Source organism: Anas platyrhynchos, chromosome 6, assembly GCF_047663525.1.
Source record: "Anas platyrhynchos isolate ZD024472 breed Pekin duck chromosome 6, IASCAAS_PekinDuck_T2T, whole genome shotgun sequence".
Taxonomy (NCBI): domain Eukaryota; kingdom Metazoa; phylum Chordata; class Aves; order Anseriformes; family Anatidae; genus Anas; species Anas platyrhynchos.
Window position 1 is genome coordinate 20,734,861 of NC_092592.1, and position 19,925 is coordinate 20,754,785.

Genomic DNA, 19,925 nt, shown 5'->3' on the forward strand with positions numbered 1-19,925 from the left:
GTGGATGTGTGAAATTGTCCAGAACAAGAAGCTACTGTGTAATTATGTTGCAGAAAATGTGCGTGGTAGTAGCTGAATAGCAGGAGTGTGATTGTCATTTGTGGGGCAGCATATTTCAACAAGACTCCATGACTGAAACTTGTGATGGGACATGATAGTGGGCTGAGTGGTACTCTGGGGATAGGCTTGACTGTAATGACAATTTGTCCTTCTAGCTGAGAAGAGTGTCCCCAAGAAGCCTACTCGATTTTCTTGCATCCTTCCAAGCCCTCAGGAACTTATGCAGATTAAGAACAAAAAGAAGGTATGATTGGGAACATACTGCAAATGGATCATTGAATGTTCTCCTTGTTTTCCATCTCATGGGGGCTTTGCATGACTGGTCATATCTCAGTCTCTGCTGATAAGAATTACATAGTCAATTACTGAAAATCCTGCTATACTTCAGGGACAGCATTGATTATTATCTGTTCTGGTTACTGAGATGCAGGAAGTGTTGGGGAAATTTTATGGCGCAATTTGTAAGCTATGTCCATCTGACTTCTGGGTGGGAAAGTTGCTGGGTCTAGTTTTAATTTATGGGGATAATTAGCAAATTACATCGAAAAGGTCAGGTTGCCTACTCTTATCAAACCTGTCAATGGGGACTCTATCAAGAGGCCGGTAATAGAAGTGACATTCTAGCTTGCTGATTCGTTTACTCCTGCGTTTGCTTTGTTGTGAGGATGACTGAAAAGATTGTCTTGATTAGACAAAGAATGACTTTGCCACAATGTTTGTTTCTTTGAGCCTTATTATTCCAAGCTACACTCTTAACTCTGTACATCTCTGACCAGAGATGGTCATGTTTTCTTAACTTATTTAAACAAAAATACTGAAGGAAGCACAACAGATCCCCTGCTGCTGGGATACTAATTTGCTTTGTGATCCACTCTGGCAGTCTCTGGATCTGAATGTAATTTAAGGCATCAGTTTCTCTCCAGGAAGTTTACTGCAGTACTGAGGAGCTCGGTTCTTTACCTACAGGGCAGTGCTGCTGTGGGGTAATGCTGAGCCAAAAGGCACATCAGGGGAAGTGCTTGTCAGCACAGTCTTCAGAGGAACTACTGAGTTTTGGCATTAGCCAATTTCTAAGAAATTAATATTGATTCAGTTACTGTTTTGTTTGTAACCTTTTGTTTTGCATTAAATTTAGTTTTCAAGGCAGCCTAGCTGTTGGATTTTGTGTGGAAGTCTGTTGTCGAGGAAGGAGCCTGTATAGTGCTTTCATTGTTCTAACCAAAAGCCTCTCTTAAGACTCCAGCTTTACTGTGTTGGAAAACAAGGTTAGGAGAAATCAAGAGCATTGCCAGCGGCTGGTCCCAGCAATGGCTGGGAGTTCCTTAAAGAAAGTTCCAGGTGCTTCTAGAAAAAGGACAGTGCCTTACACTACAGCAGAGGGCAGAAAGACATGCGTAAATCTGTTAGTTTGCCCAGATGCTAAATCCTTTCCTGATGCTAAATCTGGTAATGATTTCATCCTGAGCATGTCAACAGAGCACACTAAACATTCAACTTCAGAAATGTTGATGCTGACATGGCACCAGCTTGTTCTGCTTCCTTTAACCTCTGAAGTACTGGAGGAAAAAAAAATCTGCTGAATAAAAGCAGAGAGCAAATTATGCATTGAATGGAAAGGTTTCTTGTATGTTTCCAAAAGCAATGCCCAGAAGCTCAGAAGCACAGGACTGACATGATTATAAATGCAGTATAAACTGCCAGCAGTCTAATTTCCTTTCGGATGGTCTTAAGAAATAAAACACGTTCTGTTGTTATGTGCTGTATAACAATACAATACCCTCAGGGTTGTGTTACAGGATTTATTCCTGAACAAAAATGCTCGTAGTGTCATAGAGTCCCTCCAGGCCTGTCACACTGGGCAGCACATGGGTGTTGTTTTGTTACGCCCTCACTGGGTCCCTGTGTTTCAGGATCTGTGTGTTTCACTGCAACCTGAGGATGTTCACGCAGGTATGCTCGCAGGGAAGCAGAAAACAGAAGACTGGTTGCTTCTGAGTTACTGAGAACCCAGGGGAGCTAGTAGTCATGATGGTCACGAATTTAGTTCACTAGGTCATCACTAGCAGTTTGATCGTGATAGGAGCTAATGGGGAACTGACATTTATTCTGGCGCTTAGTAAAGTTCATACAGTTGTTTGTGCTTTGGGTTTTTTTGAACACCAACAGAACCTTCGGTTAACCCTTTCTCAGTCAGGTGTTTTATTACACAGACTGTGGTACTATCTAGTTTCTTAAAATAAGAATTAGGCAGGGAAGAGCAGTTGACTTCCCTTCAAAACCAAAAATGCTCCTGTTCTTCTCTGCCTACAGATAGCCTTGCCATGCAGGAGCACCAGATGTTGTCGGGAGCATGTCTCATTTGCAGGGTGCTGTCTAGTTCTTAGGCTTTTGCAGCACTTCTTTCAGCAGCTGCATAAAAGCTGAGGATTCTTGCTGCATGTCACGCAGTGAGGTAGAGTACAAGAGTCTGGAGCCAAAGGAGACAGACAAGGACATGCAGCAGTAATGCCATTGTAGCTGGGTAGAGCCGATCTTTTCAACATGTTTGAGGTTCATCAAAGACTTTTCCTCTGCTTTGTTGAGGCTTTTGGAGTAGCAGAGCTAATTGCTCAGTGAAACTTAAAGCTTTTCAAAGATGGCAGGTCATGTGTGCTCCATTCAGTATGACTTGATACTGAATTCTTGTGATGGATGCAGGTTTTCTGATCTTGGTTAGCCTTTCCCACTCACACAGTACAGTAAACTTTATCATGCTAAGGTTAATCTATTTGCTTTTGATTCAAATGTAAGAACAATTTAAAATAAGAAATGATGCACTTCAAGCTTGTAATTATGAGAATGTTGTCTTCAGCTCCTGATAACTGGCACAGAGCAGTTCAACCAAAAGCCGAAGAAAGGGATACAGTTTCTGCAGGAGAAGAACCTTCTTGCCACCCCCATTGACAACAACGAGGTGGCCAGGTGGCTACGGGAAAATCCTCGCCTGGACAAGAAGATGATAGGGGAATTTGTGAGTGACCGTAAGAACATAGACTTGCTGGAAAGCTTTGTTGGGTGAGTGTCTTTCCATATCCCTTTACTCATGAAAGGGTGAAAGCTGAGAGCTCAGTGTTAAATTAAAATGCAGTACAGCAGTAGTTCCTGGAGGCATGGGCTCTGTGTCACTTAGCTCTCTGTGTATCAATATGCCTTAATCACAGAATGATTCTATGCATCTCTTGCAAATGGGTAGCACCTTAGGTGAGCATGATAGCGTGACACCCAAACTTCTTTCGGTAGAGGCCAGTCTCTGTGAAGACTGCAGAGAAAATGATGTAGTTAATAACTTGTATAATTATCAGTGGTTCTATGTTGTTTGGCCTATTCATGGTCTTGTTCTTTGTTCCTCACCCTTCCCTCTTTACTGTCTGTTCTCTGTGACATCTGGCATTCCAATGCTGAACCAAACAAGACTGTAGTCAGTAAGCTTGTCCTACCTTTCCCATTGTGTTTGTTTCTCATTGCAATTCATTCTTCTTGCAGGACTTTCAGCTTCCAAGGTTTAAGGCTGGATGAAGCTTTACGACTTTATCTAGAGGCCTTCAGGTTACCAGGAGAGGCACCCGTAATCCAGAGACTGTTGGAAGCATTCACAGAACATTGGAGGGTGTGTACTTGGTGGGCAGAAAGCTCAAACACCATGTTGGACATGACAGATCAAACTGCCTGTAGAAGCTTACTGTGTCCTGCAGGCAGCAGCTGTTGTTTTGTAGGAGATAGCAGTGACATGTAGATTTCCAGGGCGCTTTTAGGAAGCTGGAGCCAGAGCCTCGGGTTTTTTGTTTGTTCCGGAGATGATTCAGTACTGCGGGTGGGAAAATGCTTCTCTTGGTCACTGATACATCCTTGTTTATGTGGGACTGATCTGTGTATATATTTGCCTTTCAGAAATCAAATGGGTCCCCGTTTGCTAATAGTGATGCCTGCTTTGCCCTGGCCTATGCAGTTATTATGCTGAACACTGACCAGCACAACCATAATGTCCGCAAGCAGAACGTCCCAATGACTCTGGAGGTGGGTATTGGCAGTGTAGGCACCTGTCTTCTCTTGTTTTGATAGAAGTACAGTATCTGATTTTATCTCAATGGCATTCTCTTTTGTGTTTTTTGTTTTGTTTTGTTTTGTTTGTTTCTTTTTTGTTTGTTTGTTGGTTTTCTGTGTGTGTGGTTTTGTTTTGTTTTTTGTCTGTTTTTTTTCCTGGCATTCATAACTCATATGCAATATGCTGGTGTGCAGCACTGAGGTTGAGTACAGTTGGAGAGGAGGGCTGGGGGTGAAGGACAGCCTGAAGAAATGCTAAGCTTAGCAGACAACGTGCCAAGTTAGTCAAGGTGCCTCTTTATTTTAACATACTGTATCCTAAGTCGTAGTAAGAATGAGAAGCTTGTTGAACTGTTGGGGGCTTTGAGAGGGGTCAAGTCCTTTGAGTATCAGTGTGCTGGTACAGACCTGTCATTCTGTTGTCCAGCCTCAGCTAAGTATGTGTTCTGTTTGCTCACACTGAAAGAATAGAGATGGGACGGGCTGCTGCACACTACCACACCACTAAGAATAGCATTGAATCTTTGAACTTTGAGGCTGCGTGTTGAAGAATACAGCCAAATCTGCTCCTGGTCCCATGGAAAGCAAGTGGAGAACTGAGTGCAGCCAAGCAGTTCAAGGTGGATATACTAGGGGAGTTACATTGGTATTATTTTTTTTCCCCACAGGAGTTTCGGAAGAACCTGAAAGGTGTAAATGGAGGCAAAGACTTTGAACAGGACATATTGGAAGACATGTACCATGCCATCAAGTAAGAATCAACCTGTCATCTCCTTGTATACAGAGAGCAAACTAGAGTTGTTTGGCCTCCAGAGAGCACTGAAAGGAGGCTCACTGATGATGTTTGCTTCAAACCACCTTCCAGCTCCATATGGGGCTGGAGTAACAAGCCTGTCATAGTAATTGCAGTGGATTTGTATCTTTGGATTCCTGCCATGGTATTTTAATCCACAGAGCTTTAGCTAATGTTAAAAAAATACATCTTATACCAATATGGAAAAGAATGTCTGAGCACTAGTGAAATGCTCTATCTAAGAAACCGCTGTCCTCCAGGCTAAGCCTTTAGGCTTCTTCAGAACTTTTTATGCAGTGCCAGAGCTAGCAATTCATCCCAAGGACAGCAATGTTGCTCTGACATAACATATCCAGGTCTCAGTTTAATATTTCATTTCAAAAGCTTTTGAGGTTTTCATATGAAGTTGCTGTGTGCACCCAATCTCTTCTGCCACCCCTGAAGCTTTTGGCACCCTCCCAGTAATTGGGAAGAATTTCTGGTGGCTGAGGCCCTTTTGGGTGTAGACTACCTGTGGGTGGGGAGTTTCAGCAGTAGCTCAGAAATCTGCCTTATCAGTAAATCCAGACACTGCCAACTTGAAGCTGAGAGGATTACATCTCTCAGGAGACAAGATGTGACTCTGAATCTCAGCTGCTTTCAGCCTGCAGTTGCAAGCAATGGCTCATGCTGGAAGCAGGGCAGTGTGCTTGACTTCTCTCTTGAGCCCGCTTCAGGAAGGTGGGAATGCTGCCTGTACTGAATATCTAGAAATTCTTCGAGACATGACTCAAGCTTTCAAATAGAGCTCTGGTTTTGATTAGTGTCTCCCCAAGGGTGTTCTTAATGTCTTTTTAGTAGTACCTTGAGAATTTTCTTCTTATCTTTCAGTGATGTAGTGCCTCTGTTCCAGTCTATTCGCATCTATCCTCCCTTCACCGGATACTTTAGCCTTTTCAGTATGTTTGATGGCTAAAACAATTGATACATCATTCCAGAATTGCTCAAAGAGATGGCCGCAGTGTCATAGTTGAGACTGTTTGTGGGGGACAGGTTTTTTTTTTGGTGGGGGAAGAGATAAGACTGTAATCTGTACATAATAATGCATATAAATACTTGCATTATTCTTATACATAGATACTCATGCCTACTTTGACTGCAATGATATAACAGTTTTTTCATCTGAGAATAATGAGATGTGCTGAGTGCTCTAAGGGGGTGAGGGGTGAAGCTGTGCTAGTGTGCTGTCCAAAGTTTTCCATCATTTAACTCTAGTAGATACTGTATTTTCCACCTGTAGTATTAGGTAGCTGCTGCTTCAGTAGCGTCCTTACACAGTAGTTACTAAGTGCTCCTGAGAGACACTGCACTTTGTATCAAAGGTATTGGAGAGAGGGGCAAGGGAAGCAGGCAGACATCAGAAAAGAGAATGTTTCAGGAGCTGGCAAAATCACTTCAGAGTAGGTATCACTTAGCTTTGGGACCATGTAGCAAAAGGCACTGTGTAAATGTTAGGTTTGGCTCAGAATTAAAAATTCAACCTTTCTGCCTGCCTTCCTTGTAGAAATGATGAGATAGTGATGCCAGAAGAACAGACGGGCCTGGTGAAGGAAAACTATATCTGGAATGTCCTGCTACATCGTGGTGCCACTGATGAGGGGATATTTCTCCATGTGCCTCCTGGAAGCTATGATCATGATCTCTTTACCATGACATGGGGGCCAACCATTGCAGCACTTTCTTATGTTTTTGACAAGAGCTTAGAAGAAACAATCATCCAGAAGGCTATCTCTGGTTTCAGGTAACTCCTGCATTCATGAAACCCAGAAAAGTTAGTGTGACCATTGCCTCACATCTGCCTGCTAGGCAGGTCGCAGTGAATACCATCTGTTACGAGTAATTGAAGAGCTTTTTATTATGACCTACACTCTTCCAGTTTTCTAGCATTTGTATTGATTCATCCCATCTCTTCCTTTCTTGGTGTCACTCACTGTTTGGTTTGATTGCTATATTATAATAAATCAAAGTGCTTTGGGGTATGTATTTTTAAATTTCGGTGTAATTACATTTGAAAGACTTGCTGACATAGCTGTAGTGCTTAGAAGTGAGCAGAAAATATCACTCCTACCTTGCACAGTGATGTTGACAAAATCCTTGTATATCGGTAAAACCTGTGGCCATAGCTGTGGCTAGATGAGATGAGAAGCCTTTATTTTTTTTTCTCTTCTTCTTTTGTATTTTTTTTTAAATTTCCCAGACAATCAGTATTTTAAAATCTTGCTACCTGTGAGAAACTGTTTTGTGATGATCTCTGATCATACTCACATTTAGACCAAACCATGCCTGAAGTGCAGCTTTAAAGCTCTGTTAATATGCTACTGTAGCCGTGATCTCTTGGAAACTAAACCTTCAACACTACTGCAAATGTCAGCAACTTTTTATGTCAAGACATGAAATGAGGTGTATTGGCTCAGCTGCAGCTGGTACGTCTGTTTGGACTTTCTTCTTGAAAGTGATCCTTGCATCATCACACATGAATATCGGTTCCAAGATCTGAGGATGGTTGTGATTATCTGCTGTAAGAGTAGGCTGTATACATGAGTAGACTTTATACGTTTATATTATGAGTGTGTGGAGAGGAAGGTTTAAAACATCAACAAGGAGGTATCTGTAGAGAGACTTCTCTCTGCCAAGTTATTACATTTTCTTCTGTTTTCTTCTTCCTCCTCCAGGAAATGTGCAATGATTTCTGCTCACTATGGCCTTAGTGATGTATTTGACAATCTCATAATTTCTCTCTGCAAGTTTACAGCCCTCAGCAGTGAGGTAAGTTGCAAGGAGGGAAAAGAAGTATGGCTTTCAGTATGTTGGAGCTCTCTTCCTCATCAGGCATCAGACTGTTTTTTGATAGATAGTGTGTGGGGACCATGCTTTGTGCTAAGATGGCAGCAATTCCTTTCTAAGGTCAGAACTTGCAAAGAAACCCACAGCATTGTTCTGAGAACTTGTGCAAGATCCACATGAGCAGAATAGAACTGCAAAATAACCACCAGCACCACACACACCACCAAAAAAAAAAAAAAAAGGCAGGGGCTGGAAGAAGATCACTGAAGACTGAAAGCATGGGTCTAAAATGACCAAGACATATAAGTGATCTTTGAAATCCCTTAAAGGGATATCTGAAAAAGAACAGTCCTACAAATTAGTCCAGTTAATGGAATTAGGCTGTTCTAAAATCATACATTCTTTTTATTGGGAAATTGTGTTGTCTGGCCTTGCTGTTTTATATCTCTTGCATCTTGGCATGGGTAGCAGTGAAAGAGTACCAGATTGATGATTAGAAGACAAAAAAAAAAGCAATGGGGTTGCTTTAGATTCCCCTTCCTCTGCAGCTCACAACAGTAGAGATGCAATACTTAATCTTCTCTCCAAGCATACCAAACCTTGATAACACAAGCCATGCCTGCCATGAAACAACTGTTTGATGCAGATTTACACAGTAGGAGCAGCTACACCAAGCCCTCAGAGGCACCAGCTATTGCCAGCTGCATCACATCTAGTTGGGAGAGTGGAATCTAGAGCAGTCCTAGGTCTGTGTAAATTAAGAAAATGTGTCTTTTGGTGATGTTGTAGAATCAGGGAATTCTGGATTTGAAGAGAGCTGGGAGTTCTTATCTTTGGCTAGATTCCAACCACACCAATTACTTTCTGCTGCCCTAAATTCCTGTAGGGCTTGGAGACAGTAGTGGAATATGACAACTGAACAAATATTTGAGACAGTCTGGTGGAAGGGGAGAAGGAGGGGCCGTCTTCAGGGGTTGATGAGACAAAACAGAAAGCAACAGTTAGAAAGCAAGAGAGGAACAGCAAAGTGTTATTTAACTGCTATTCGCTTCCTGGGACAAATCACCCTGGTGATCAGGTATCCTCTCTGAGCGCTGCAATTGCTGTGCATGTTTTGGATGAAAAAAGAGGAATAGAAAGGAATCTGGAGGGGATTAACTTACTGGTAACTAGTGGTAAGAGTAACTTTTTAAGTCAGTAGGAGTTTTGGATATAGTTTGCACCTCTAATGATAATGATTGCCTCCAGGCAAGTGATGATACTTTTTATAGAAGGCTTTGATCCTGGAATGAGTTCCTATAGCCCAATAAATTAACATTAGTGAGTTTTCAGCAAGCACTTCCAAAATGCTCTGTATCACTGCTGTTCTTGAAGAGCTTATGTCTGAGTGCCTTAGTGATTCAGCTTGTGTCAGGTAAGCCACCTTGTCTTTGTTGTGCAAAGCAAAAGTAAGCTGAGGAGTTAGTTATCCACAGCCCTGTACAAAGAATTGTTGTCTTTTCTGTAGCCAAATCTGAACAGTCTGCCCTAATTTCTGTTGAAAAAGAAACATCTCTTGCCGACTACCACCCCCTCTTCTTTCCTGCAGTCTATTGAGAACCTTCCGACTGTTTTTGGAAGTAATCCCAAGGCCCATATTGCAGCAAAGACTGTGTTTCATTTGGCCCATCGCCACGGTGACATTCTGCGGGAGGGCTGGAAAAACATCATGGAGGCCATGCTTCAGCTTTTCCGAGCAGAACTGCTGCCCAAGGCCATGGTGGAGGTAATAATAGCCAGCTCATGGGTAATTGAAGACTCGGGGAGTGGGAAGCTGGCTTTTCAGAGAACCAGCTCAGAGAGGAGGAGCTCTCTCTTGCAAAGGCCTGGGTTTGGTAAAGTGTGTGCTGAGCTAGAAAGCCTTCAAATCATATAATGTTCAAGTTACACACAGGCTTGTTTTGCAGTGTTTCATTTTTTCTCATTTTACGTTTTATGGTATTTGAGAAGTTCCAGTATTTGCTTTACTTGACCAAATTTTGAATGTTGCATGGAAGAGGGACAGGCTGTAGGCATGAAGTATTCAAGTACAGCATCTGTGTTGCCAGATGGGGGAGACGAGTCATTGTACAGGTAGGGGTTGAAGAGCTGAGGTTGGCTGGCCACAGGTAGATGGTTGGGTGTGGTGTTACATCACCAAGTGAAACGTTACAGAAAACAAACTACATACCAGTAGGCAACTGAATGTATACATCTTCTGGTCGGTCTTCCAGGTTGAAGACTTTGTGGATCCCAATGGCAAAATCTACCTGCAGCGTGAGGAGACACCATCTAACCGGTAAGTGGTGCAGGTAGCTCAGGCAGTCGTCTTTTTGTTTTCTCCCTCAATGCTGGAGGAATAATACTGCATGATTTTTTGTTTTGTTTTGTTTTTTTCACTGATGCTGGTGTCTTCCAATTTGCAGTGGTGAATCTACAGTGCTGAGTTTTGTTAGTTGGCTCACCCTTAGTGGGACAGAGCAATCTGGTATGAGAGGGCCATCTACGGAGACACAGGAGGCAAAACGAGCAGCTCTTGAATGCATAAAGGTAATGTACAGGCTGTAAAAGAACGAGCTTTTGTTTGTGGTGACAATGCCCATGTGGATAACAGGCAACAGAAGTATTAAATATGCATGCTTCTGGGCAGTAGGGCAGGTTCAGGAGGACTTGGAAATTACAAGAAACTACAAAGGAGTGTAATTGTATTGCCTGCTAAAGGGTCTTATGTGCTGTGCTGTACAAACATGCTAACATAAAAATAGGAACAATTTCACACAAGAAACTGGGATCTGCCCTTGGCATCTTATTCTGATAATTAAGTACAAATGTATAAACTCTCAAATAACTAATCTTTTCCAAGACAGTCTGAAAGCACATGTTGCCAACAAAATCTGAGTGGGGGGTTGACCAGTCTGTGGGCAAAGGCTTCTTTTTAAGGGGCAAAGAGTTATCTGTTAAAATATGTCTAGCACAGATCAGGTCTGATGGGGGTAATTGCTATACGAGTAGTGAGCTAGCTGGCGGCAGTTTTCCTTCAGGTAATTGTGTTGAAGTCATTCTCAATACCTATTGTGGGAGCAAGTTGTGGTTTTGGAGGATCTGTTTGTATGCCTTCCACATTCTCTAGACTTACCATCCCCTTTTCTATCTTTTGCAGCAATGTGATCCTGAGAAATTGATCACAGAAAGCAAATTCCTCCAACTCGAATCCCTCCAGGAGCTGATGAAGGTGAGAAAGATACCAGGCAAAGGACTGGACTGGTAGTGGAGCAAGTATGCTGTGAGCAATCGTGGATGTGTGCTGTGTACTCACATAGCTCCTCTGGCCTCAGAGGATGTCTTGAGCCTATTTTGGATATGAAACCAGCCTTTAGTTTGGTTTTTACATGCAACTTCTCTGCAGGCAGACGCAATTTCCTTAGCAGCAGCAGGCGACATTAAATTGTGGAATGCATTCTGAAAGTCTTCAGAAGATTACAGGAAGTGTTTGAAAGTATTTGTAGTTCTGTGTAGGAACTGAAACCATGAGCTGTGCTTTTTCACACCTTTTCTGGTGTGCCGTGTGCCTAATGAGAACATTGTAAAAGGCCAGTTTAGAGACAAGAGTTGATCAGAAATACTTGACTGTGTGCCTTCAGATAGAGTGATACCTGGCTGTGGTGGGAGACATAACAAGGCTGGGCTCACTAGCCTTTGGGCTAGACAAGCTCATCTCCCTGGGGGAGGATGGTAGTAACTGATAGTAACTCCTCAGGTTGTTGTGGAGTTTGAGACCACTCTAGGGTGTGGAACATATGTGCCAGCTGCTCACTGGAAGCCTGATGATGTGTAGCAGAGAAACCACTTCCAAAAGCAAATAGCACAGTGCAACCCCTGCAGTGATGCTGTGCGGGCTAGCAGTGTGTGCTCCCTGATTCTATGGTTCCGCCAGGCCACTATGCTTGCAGTTCACTAGCTTCATTCATGACACTACTGGGACTTGTACTAAAGGAAAGGAAAGATTTATTTATCAAGGTGTTCTTCAGAGGTTCAGAACAATAGGTACTAAATTTTAAAATAAAAATGACAAATAAGTAAAACCCAAAGAATGGTACTTAAAACAGCTTAACTGGAACTTCTTGCTTGGATTGCACAAAGACCAGTGTGTTGCTGGCCCACCTGGGGAAGTAGGGACTGAGTTTTCATGTGCTATCTCAGAACATTTTGCTCTTACTCCTATTACGTCAGGAATTCTCCCTTCATAGGCAAGTTGATGGCTTGAGAGGAACACCTCCAGTATTAGTAGTCATTCCTACATATGTCTACCTTTTCTGTGTTTCACATACGCTTAGCAAGAAGCTGCTAGCTTTCAGAAGTCTTCCCACCCGAGAGACTTTGCCAGAGTTTAATATTATTTAAGTTAATATTACATCTTGCATAATAAAATAGGATTTCCCATATACTTAGCTTGACCAGTGACGTCCAATGCATTTTTGATGGGCTGTGCATGACCTCCCCAGATACCAGAGTGCTGTTTTGCCCAGACTTGAAGCATTCTGTTGGTCCTCACTGATCCTCCTGTTATGAGTAGCTGCAAGTCACAAATGTTTCTTGGCTTTTCTAGGCTCTAATCTCTGTGACTCCTGATGAGGAGACATATGACGAAGAGGATGCTGCCTTCTGCTTGGAGATGCTTCTGAGAATTGTGCTAGAGAATAGGTATGACCTTGAAATACATTCAGATTCACTGTAAATATCCCTGCTTTACTGCAGCTGCTGCCTGGGTCTAGGGAATGAGTTCCTTATGTGCTTGATTTGCCAACTGAAGCAGCATGTGGCTGTAATTTCAGGGCTTAGCAATTCTGTCCTAGCATATGCAAACGTAGGTACTATTCACCCATGAATTACTGCTTGATATCCTGAGATATGGAGAACATAAACTGAACTCTGGAGGGAGAATTCTCCCACCTGATTGCTTTGAGCATAATGAAGTAAATAAGAAACTTCACAGCTTTGTTGTTTCTGTGTGCTTGTTCGTATATCTCCCTGCTGGAGCTTTTCATTAAAGTGATGAAGTGGCAGGTTGTGAGGAGTTCTGGGGGAAGAAATAGCTGGATTCTGCTTGTCTCATCTCCTTTCACCCTACCCTTTCTCTCTTCCTTGTTGTGGCTAGGGACCGTGTGACGTGTGTCTGGCAAACCGTCCGAGACCACCTCTATCATCTCTGTGTCCATGCGATGGAGTTCTGCTTCTTGGTGGAGAGGGCAGTGGTGGGGCTGCTGAGGCTGGCAATTCGGCTCCTTCGTCGGGAAGAAATCAGTGCACAGGTAAGGGATTTTTTGAAGGTCAGTTGCTGGTTTGTTTTTTTTTGGCTATGCCTGGCAAAACAGGAAACCAGTCGCTGTTGGACGGACACGTATTTAGCCTGTCCGTGCTGCAGGTAACAACAAACAGCACTCACAAGTAGCCCTAAATAAGTGACATGGACTTAGCTGGAGAAGGGAGTGTAAACAATAGGGTCTGTTGTTCTTTGTCTCCTTCTGTGGCTAGGTTCTCCTCTCATTACGTATCCTGCTCATGATGAAGCCAAATGTGTTGTGCAGAGTTAGCCATGAGGTTGCCTATGGCCTCCATGAGCTGCTGAAGACCAACGCTGCCAATATTCACTCTGGGGATGACTGGTACACGCTCTTCACCCTCCTGGAGTGTATTGGGTCTGGGGTGAAGCCGCCTGCAGCCCTGCAGGTTACAGCAAGGGCAGATAACGACACAGGTAAGACAGGCCAGCTTTTGCTAGGAAATCTGATGCCTGCCTGCCAGATAAGCAGCTGCTTCCTCAAGCTTTTCAATTAGCAAAGGGGACTGCAAGAAAACAAAGCTGATATTAAACTACATTAGGAAGATTAAAGACCAGCACCTGCTGTTCACTCCTACCCCATGGTCTGTCCCTGTCTATACTCTGCCATCTCTTCGTACTCCGAGCAGCGGTCCAGGTGCTAGTCCCTGGGGGAGCAGTGGGAGGAAAACTGATAGCGGTTGTAGCAGCCCTAGAAGGTCTTTGCTCTGCCCCAAGGAACGTTTTCTGGTGCTTGTGGTCTGGTGCCATGGCTAATACAGACTTAATCTCTCATCTGGGTGTGTAATGTAAACCCAGCTGTTGTTCCTGTTTTATGGGACTGATTCCTTTCTGTCCCTTCTTTTAAGGATCTTGTAAATGGAATTGTTATTTAAACTTCTATTTCCAAATCCAGTTGTGTTCAGAGTGCCTGAGTCATGCCCGCAAGACCAACCCAATGTTTTCCACTTCTCTCGACTGTGCTAGAGGACTGTCTTTTCAGCAAACTGTTCCCGTTCCACTTCAGCCAGCTGGCAGTGTATTTGAGGCTGACAGCTTCAGACTTTTAAAGCAAACATCAAAAAAAGGACTTTCCTAGAAGACTTTGTTTTCCTCACTGCCTTTTCTAGAACTTCCTTGCTAAGTCCTGATCCATTATGCTAAACAGCTTGGGAAAACCTGATCTTACAAAATCCCTGTGGCCTTTGCTTTCTGGGGCTAATCCTAGGTTGTTTTCTCCCAGCTTTTTTTTACCGCTTCTGTCTTTGCTGCTTGAGCAAACTACTTGCCTGTGACACCTTGCAAATCAAAGCATTTACCTCCTGAAAGCATTTGGTACATTGTATTCACAGCAAGTCTTTCTCTGTGCTGGTTGCGTTTCTAGATAATGTTGAATGATCAAGAAAATAATTTTTTTCTGAAAACAACATTAATGTCAGTGCCTTAAATTTGGCCCTTGCAAGGATTTCTGTGTTTTGAACATGTGAATTTTAAAGTTATCCTGAAGTTCAGAGCAGGTACATCTGACAGGTGAGGAATAAGCTAAAGTGGATTGTTGTCTGTGAGAAATACTTCACCCATATTAGCGTGGAGCTGCCTGCCTGACCTCAGGCATGTGAGCTGTGTCATTCTGTATTGCACTTCTGGAGTTGCTTTGGCTGAACCTAGTACCTCCAGTAGTTCTTAAAACGTGTGGTACATCTGATTCTCCCTCCAGGCCCAAAGCATTGGACTCTGCCCTTTTAAATCCATGGTCAAGTTGACAAGCAACTCAGCAGAGAATGAGGAGTCCCCTTCCTCTGAAGGGGAAAGCCAGGTGTTGTGCCTACAGGGAAGAAACATTGCCCAAGATTTGTGTTTCCTGTTGTCTCCTGTGCATGTTCCTATCACCGTTGTTCTTTCCCAGGAGGAGAGCCCTGGCCCAGATTCTTCCAGGGCCCACGGGTGGTTGTAGGCTGATGGTGATCTGGATTGCTTCTCCCTTACCCACGGCTGCTCTTCCAAGTTCATTCTCTCAAAACCCATACCTTTTGTCTTCAAGGTGCACAGTCGGACAGTGAGGTCTCCTCCTCCTATCATCCAAGTGACATGAGCCTGGATCGTGGCTACACCTCTGACTCGGAGGTGTACACAGACCATGGGAAGCCAGGCAAGATGCACCGCTCGGTGACAGATGTGGATATGATGAACAGCGGCTGGCTAGTGGTGAGGAACCAAGGGGCTTCTGGTGCCTGCCATGGCTTTGAGAAGAGTGTGTGGTAGAGAGATAAAGAGTAAGATGGTAGAAAATACATCTAAGTGGTGCGAAGTGTAAAGGGAGGTGAGTGTAAAGAGAGGATGGGGAGGAGATGCAGCCAGAGCAGAAAGCTAGCAGGCAAATGTGGATGAAAGGGAAAAGGGTGCTACAGAAATGACATTACCTGTTCATTTCAGAAGAAAGGCCCTTTTGGCAAGCGCATGAGGTGCTGCTTATTACACTAACCTTTCCTACTACCCTCTTGCTGTGCCCTGCAGGTGGGGAAAGATGACATTGACACCTCCAAACCCAGTGCTGGGCTCAATAGGCTGGGGCCGTCTCCACTTGTCAACCAGTACAGCCTGACTGTGGGGCTGGATTTGGGCCCGCATGACACAAAATCTCTCATGAAGTGTGTGGAGTCTCTGTCTTTCATCGTGCGAGATGCTGCCCATGTGACACCCGAGAACTTTGAGCTCTGTGTCAAAACCATCCGCATCTTTGTGGAGGCGAGCTTGAATGGGGGTAAGATGGCCTTTGATTTGATTTGGGGTGGCCAGGTAGCGTGAAGGGAAGGGTGAAGTGCTGTTGGGGAATGAGTCCCCAGCCCCCAGAAAATGTTCTGCTGTGAGAAAAGTTTCCTGGCTCCTGCTGACAGCAGGGACTGTATTCTTATCCCTGTCACTGGGATACAGGGGAGACCTGCAGCTGATGTGAAGGTAGCAGGATCAGCAGGAGTTGTGACTTCCTGTTGTTGCAGAATGCTCTTCTTGAAGGGTACCAGGAATCTCTTAAAGTGGGTGGCTGTCATTTCACAGGACAGAACCCTCCACTGGGGATATCGAAAGGTGGCTGCTGCATGCACTGAATGGTAGAACCTTCTGTGGTGGAGTGTGTATATGGTCTGTTGCCACCTTTCACTTTTTAGGCTACAAGTCCCAGGAGAAGAGGGGAAAGAGCCACAGGCATGATAGTAAATCCAGTCGATTAAAAAAAAAGCCAAAGGAGAGCTCCACACGGCGGTCACGGGTCTTGAGCCAGCACCAGGCCCACACGCACAGTGATGAGGACGAGGATGAGAGCATCCCTGCCAGCTACCACACTGTGTCTTTACAGGTTAGTCAGGACGTAAGTATAGCAAGGATTTCCTCCTATCCTTTCCCATACTCAGGGTCTTGTTAAGGAGTTGCTGGGATCTTTCAGTAGGGGAAGGGAGGCTGCATCCTGGGTTAGTGGACACTGAATAGCAAAAGGTAGTTCTGGTGGCAGTGTGTAGCTCTGCAGTGAGAGGGGAAGACTGCAGTTTGGGCAGGCAAAAGCAAAAGAGCAGTGGAAAGCCAGGAGAGTGGGTGCCTGGAACTGAGTCACTGTAGAAGGTATGATAAATGTGGAACAAGGCCATTTGGAGATGAGAGGTTCCTGTGGGAGATAGTGTGGAGTCCGACAGGGCCTGTGAGCTTGTGGAGAGGGAAGCCCATGAAAAAGAGATCCTCTGAGCATTGGTTTGGGGAAGAGTAGAGACCAGGTTTTATTGAAGTATTTAAGTACCATGTGTTGCTTAATGTGATGCTTGACTTGCAGCTCCTGGACCTCATGCACACCTTGCACACGCGAGCCGCTACCATCTACAGCTCCTGGGCAGAGGAGCAACGCCATCTAGAGCCTGCAGGGAGGAAAATAGAAGCAGATTCCCGAACACTGTGGTCCAACTGCTGGTGTCCTTTGCTACAGGGTAAAGTCATCCCCTTGTGATGAGAGTGGGCAAAGAGACTTCCAATATAAGGCAGCACTCAGGACATTTGAGGAGCCAGGAGTTAACTGCAGAAAGCAGGCAGAGGCTGTTTTTAGGGTCTGCTGTAATTGGATTAAGAACTTGGGTCAGATTCAGGAAGGTATCTTTAGCATGAGTTAGCTGCCAGCTTACTTCTCAACCTGACAGTAGATTCCAAGTCTGTGACCTGGAACAAGTATAATCCCTCCCCCTGCCCCAGAGTGTTTGGTCTTCATTAACCTTTTCACCTTAGGCTGGGGGAGTGGGAATGAGACACTTTCTCTGTGGGCTCTACACTGGATCCTTCTCTCGCAGGTATTGCCTGGCTGTGCTGTGATGCCCGACGTCAGGTACGGATGCAGGCACTCACTTACTTGCAGCGGGCCCTCCTGGTACATGACCTGCAGGCCCTGGATGCCCTGGAGTGGGAGTCCTGCTTCAACAAGGTAACCTCCTGGTCGGGTTGGGCATGCAGGCAGGACAGTGCTGTCATGAAGAGCAAGCTCTGTAGGATTGGCAGAATGGTGTCGTACTTCATCACCATCTTGTTGAGCAGTCTGTTCACTGTAATGAACAAGTTTTTCCCTACTTTGCTCCTGTGAAAAGTTCTATTGGCGTAGGCTTCTGACAGAGCCTCTTGGAAATCAGTCCACACACTTAATAGAATCACAGAATCATAGAATAGTTGGGGAAGGAAGGGATCCTAAAGATCATCTAATTCCACCCCCTCTGCCGTGGACAGGGACACCTTCCACTAGATCGTGTTGCTCAAAGCCCTGTTCAACCTGACCGTGAACACCTCCAGGGATGGGGCATCCACAGGTTCTTTGGGCAACCTGTTCCAGTTCCTCACCATCTTCATAGTAAAGAATTTCTTCCTTATATTAAATCTAAATATACCCTCTTTTAGTTTAAAGCCATTACTCATCCTATCACTACAGTCCCTGATAAAGAGCCCCCCCCCAGCTTTCCTGCAGGCCCCCTTTAGGCATTAGAAAGATGTTATAAGGTCTCCCCGGAGCCTTCTCTTCTCCAGGCTGAAGTTTCCATCCCTAAATGCTTCTCCCACGCTCTTTGTCTAGAAACCAGTCCCAAAAGTCATCTCCTCGTTTAAGATTGTTCGTGAAAATCTCATCAGTCATTTTTCAACTAAAATACCAGTGTCTGATCCAACAGGTGCTGTTTCCTCTGCTAACCAAGCTCCTCGAGAACATCAGTCCGGCTGATGTCGGTGGGATGGAAGAGACTAGGATGAGAGCCTCAACACTACTCTCCAAGGTGAGCTTGCTTCTGCTGTCTGAAAGCTCAAGGGAGAGCATGTGCATCAAGAGGACCAAACTGTTTGTTTCTCAGCATCTCCAACCTGGATGGGTGGCATTTTGCTAGTCTGATGGTCGTCAGTGCTGCACTTCTCCACCACCTTCTCCTACTGGGACTTGCCTTCTTTCCAGAACTGTCTCCATGATTCTGGGCTTCAGAAAAGCTGTCAGGAAGGAGTCTGTGACTTTACAAACAATGAAGTATTTCAGCTTAACATTAGCTGAAGGCAGTCTGTTCCAGTGGTGGAATGATGCACGTTGAAAGTAGAAGCCAGAAGGGCTGGAAGAACTGGTGATTTAGACTTGAGTGGTCTCAGGCAACAGAGACAAGACCCACTCCTCTGCTTATGCAGCTCAGAAAGGAGGCCCCTGGCATCCTTGGGTTTGGCCTGTGCATGCTCCTGGCAACAACAAGGAGGGGGAATTTTGGATTTGCGCAATAAGCTTGTCAAGCCTTGAGCAGCAGCCCTGATACTGCTTGTTGACAGTAGCTGTGTTCTTTTCTAGGTGTTCCTACAGCATCTTTCCCCGTTGCTCTCGCTGACCACTTTTGCTGCCCTGTGGCTGACAATCCTGGACTTCATGGACAAATACATGCATGCTGGCTCCAGTGACTTACTGGTAAGGTGCTGAAAGTGATGCTGCAGCACTTTGAGCAACCATTCATGGACTTTAACCTTTTAAGTCTTTTTTTTTTAGCCTTTTAACCCTTACAAAACCATTTTGTTCCATGGTGTCTCCCTTTGGCCTGTTTCCATTGTGGCCCATCAGCTGTTTTGGGCCATTCTTCATTACTTTATGTCCCACCTCTGTGTCCTGAGGAGTGTCTCTGATTACAGCTGGAGGCCATCCCAGAATCTCTGAAGAATATGCTGCTTGTAATGGATACGGCTGGGATATTCCACAGTGCTGACTCACGGACGGGATACTCGGATCTCTGGGAGATCACCTGGGAGCGGATTGACTGCTTCTTACCTAGGCTTCGAGATGAGCTCTTCAAACAGACAGTCATCCAAGGTATAAGGGGATGAGAAATGTTAAAAGATGGGTCTTGGGCCCAGCGCCTGCACTTTGTGGAACCTAGCTGCCCTAGTGCCTGGATGGTGCTGAGATGATAGGGGCAGAGCTTGGCACGAGGAGGGCAAACGGAGGGTAGGCAAAAGGAGGGAGCAGGCTGGTGTGTGGTCTCACTGTTTGTTTTCCTAGATCCCGTCCCCAGCGTACCAATGGAGCAACATCCTCAGAAATCGATAGCATCTGCCCTGCCCCCTTCTCCTGTGGGGGATGTGAGGTCAGCCACCCACACAGGACCTTTGGAGAAGCCCTGTGAAATGGGTGCCACTGGTGAGTCCATGGATTTGTTTTTCCTTGCTTTAGCATGATCTAGAGAGGCCAGTTGTCTTGTGCTGTTGATCCTGCTTCTAAATGGGTTGGTCGTGGCCTTCTTGCTGAGGTTACGGGGGGCAGAGGCTGGGGCAGAACGCCTGTGATTGGCACCTGCTTCTCAA

General features: G+C 44.9%; 1 protein-coding gene across 6 annotated transcripts in view; it reads left to right on the forward strand.

The window, feature by feature from the left end:
* GBF1 (golgi brefeldin A resistant guanine nucleotide exchange factor 1) overlaps positions 1 to 19,925 on the forward strand; it is a 102,239-nt gene that overhangs the window by 80,535 nt on the left and 1,779 nt on the right. For 4 of the 6 annotated variants that reach the window (XM_027460427.3, XM_027460428.3, XM_027460429.3 and 1 more), the window contains 23 exons: positions 216 to 304; positions 2,912 to 3,114; positions 3,583 to 3,706; positions 3,988 to 4,113; positions 4,809 to 4,891; positions 6,477 to 6,713; positions 7,645 to 7,738; positions 9,345 to 9,521; positions 10,009 to 10,073; positions 10,201 to 10,324; positions 10,935 to 11,006; positions 12,381 to 12,475; positions 12,930 to 13,083; positions 13,307 to 13,529; positions 15,133 to 15,296; positions 15,606 to 15,852; positions 16,256 to 16,455; positions 16,909 to 17,059; positions 17,414 to 17,544; positions 18,275 to 18,376; positions 18,925 to 19,038; positions 19,257 to 19,434; positions 19,624 to 19,761. In XM_027460427.3, coding sequence (XP_027316228.1) covers positions 216 to 304; positions 2,912 to 3,114; positions 3,583 to 3,706; positions 3,988 to 4,113; positions 4,809 to 4,891; positions 6,477 to 6,713; positions 7,645 to 7,738; positions 9,345 to 9,521; positions 10,009 to 10,073; positions 10,201 to 10,324; positions 10,935 to 11,006; positions 12,381 to 12,475; positions 12,930 to 13,083; positions 13,307 to 13,529; positions 15,133 to 15,296; positions 15,606 to 15,852; positions 16,256 to 16,455; positions 16,909 to 17,059; positions 17,414 to 17,544; positions 18,275 to 18,376; positions 18,925 to 19,038; positions 19,257 to 19,434; positions 19,624 to 19,761 — 3,291 coding nt within the window. The remainder of the gene's footprint in view (positions 1 to 215; positions 305 to 2,911; positions 3,115 to 3,582; positions 3,707 to 3,987; positions 4,114 to 4,808; positions 4,892 to 6,476; positions 6,714 to 7,644; positions 7,739 to 9,344; positions 9,522 to 10,008; positions 10,074 to 10,200; positions 10,325 to 10,934; positions 11,007 to 12,380; positions 12,476 to 12,929; positions 13,084 to 13,306; positions 13,530 to 15,132; positions 15,297 to 15,605; positions 15,853 to 16,255; positions 16,456 to 16,908; positions 17,060 to 17,413; positions 17,545 to 18,274; positions 18,377 to 18,924; positions 19,039 to 19,256; positions 19,435 to 19,623; positions 19,762 to 19,925) is intronic. The other 2 variants (XM_038181162.2, XM_027460430.3) reach the window with 1 other exon arrangement.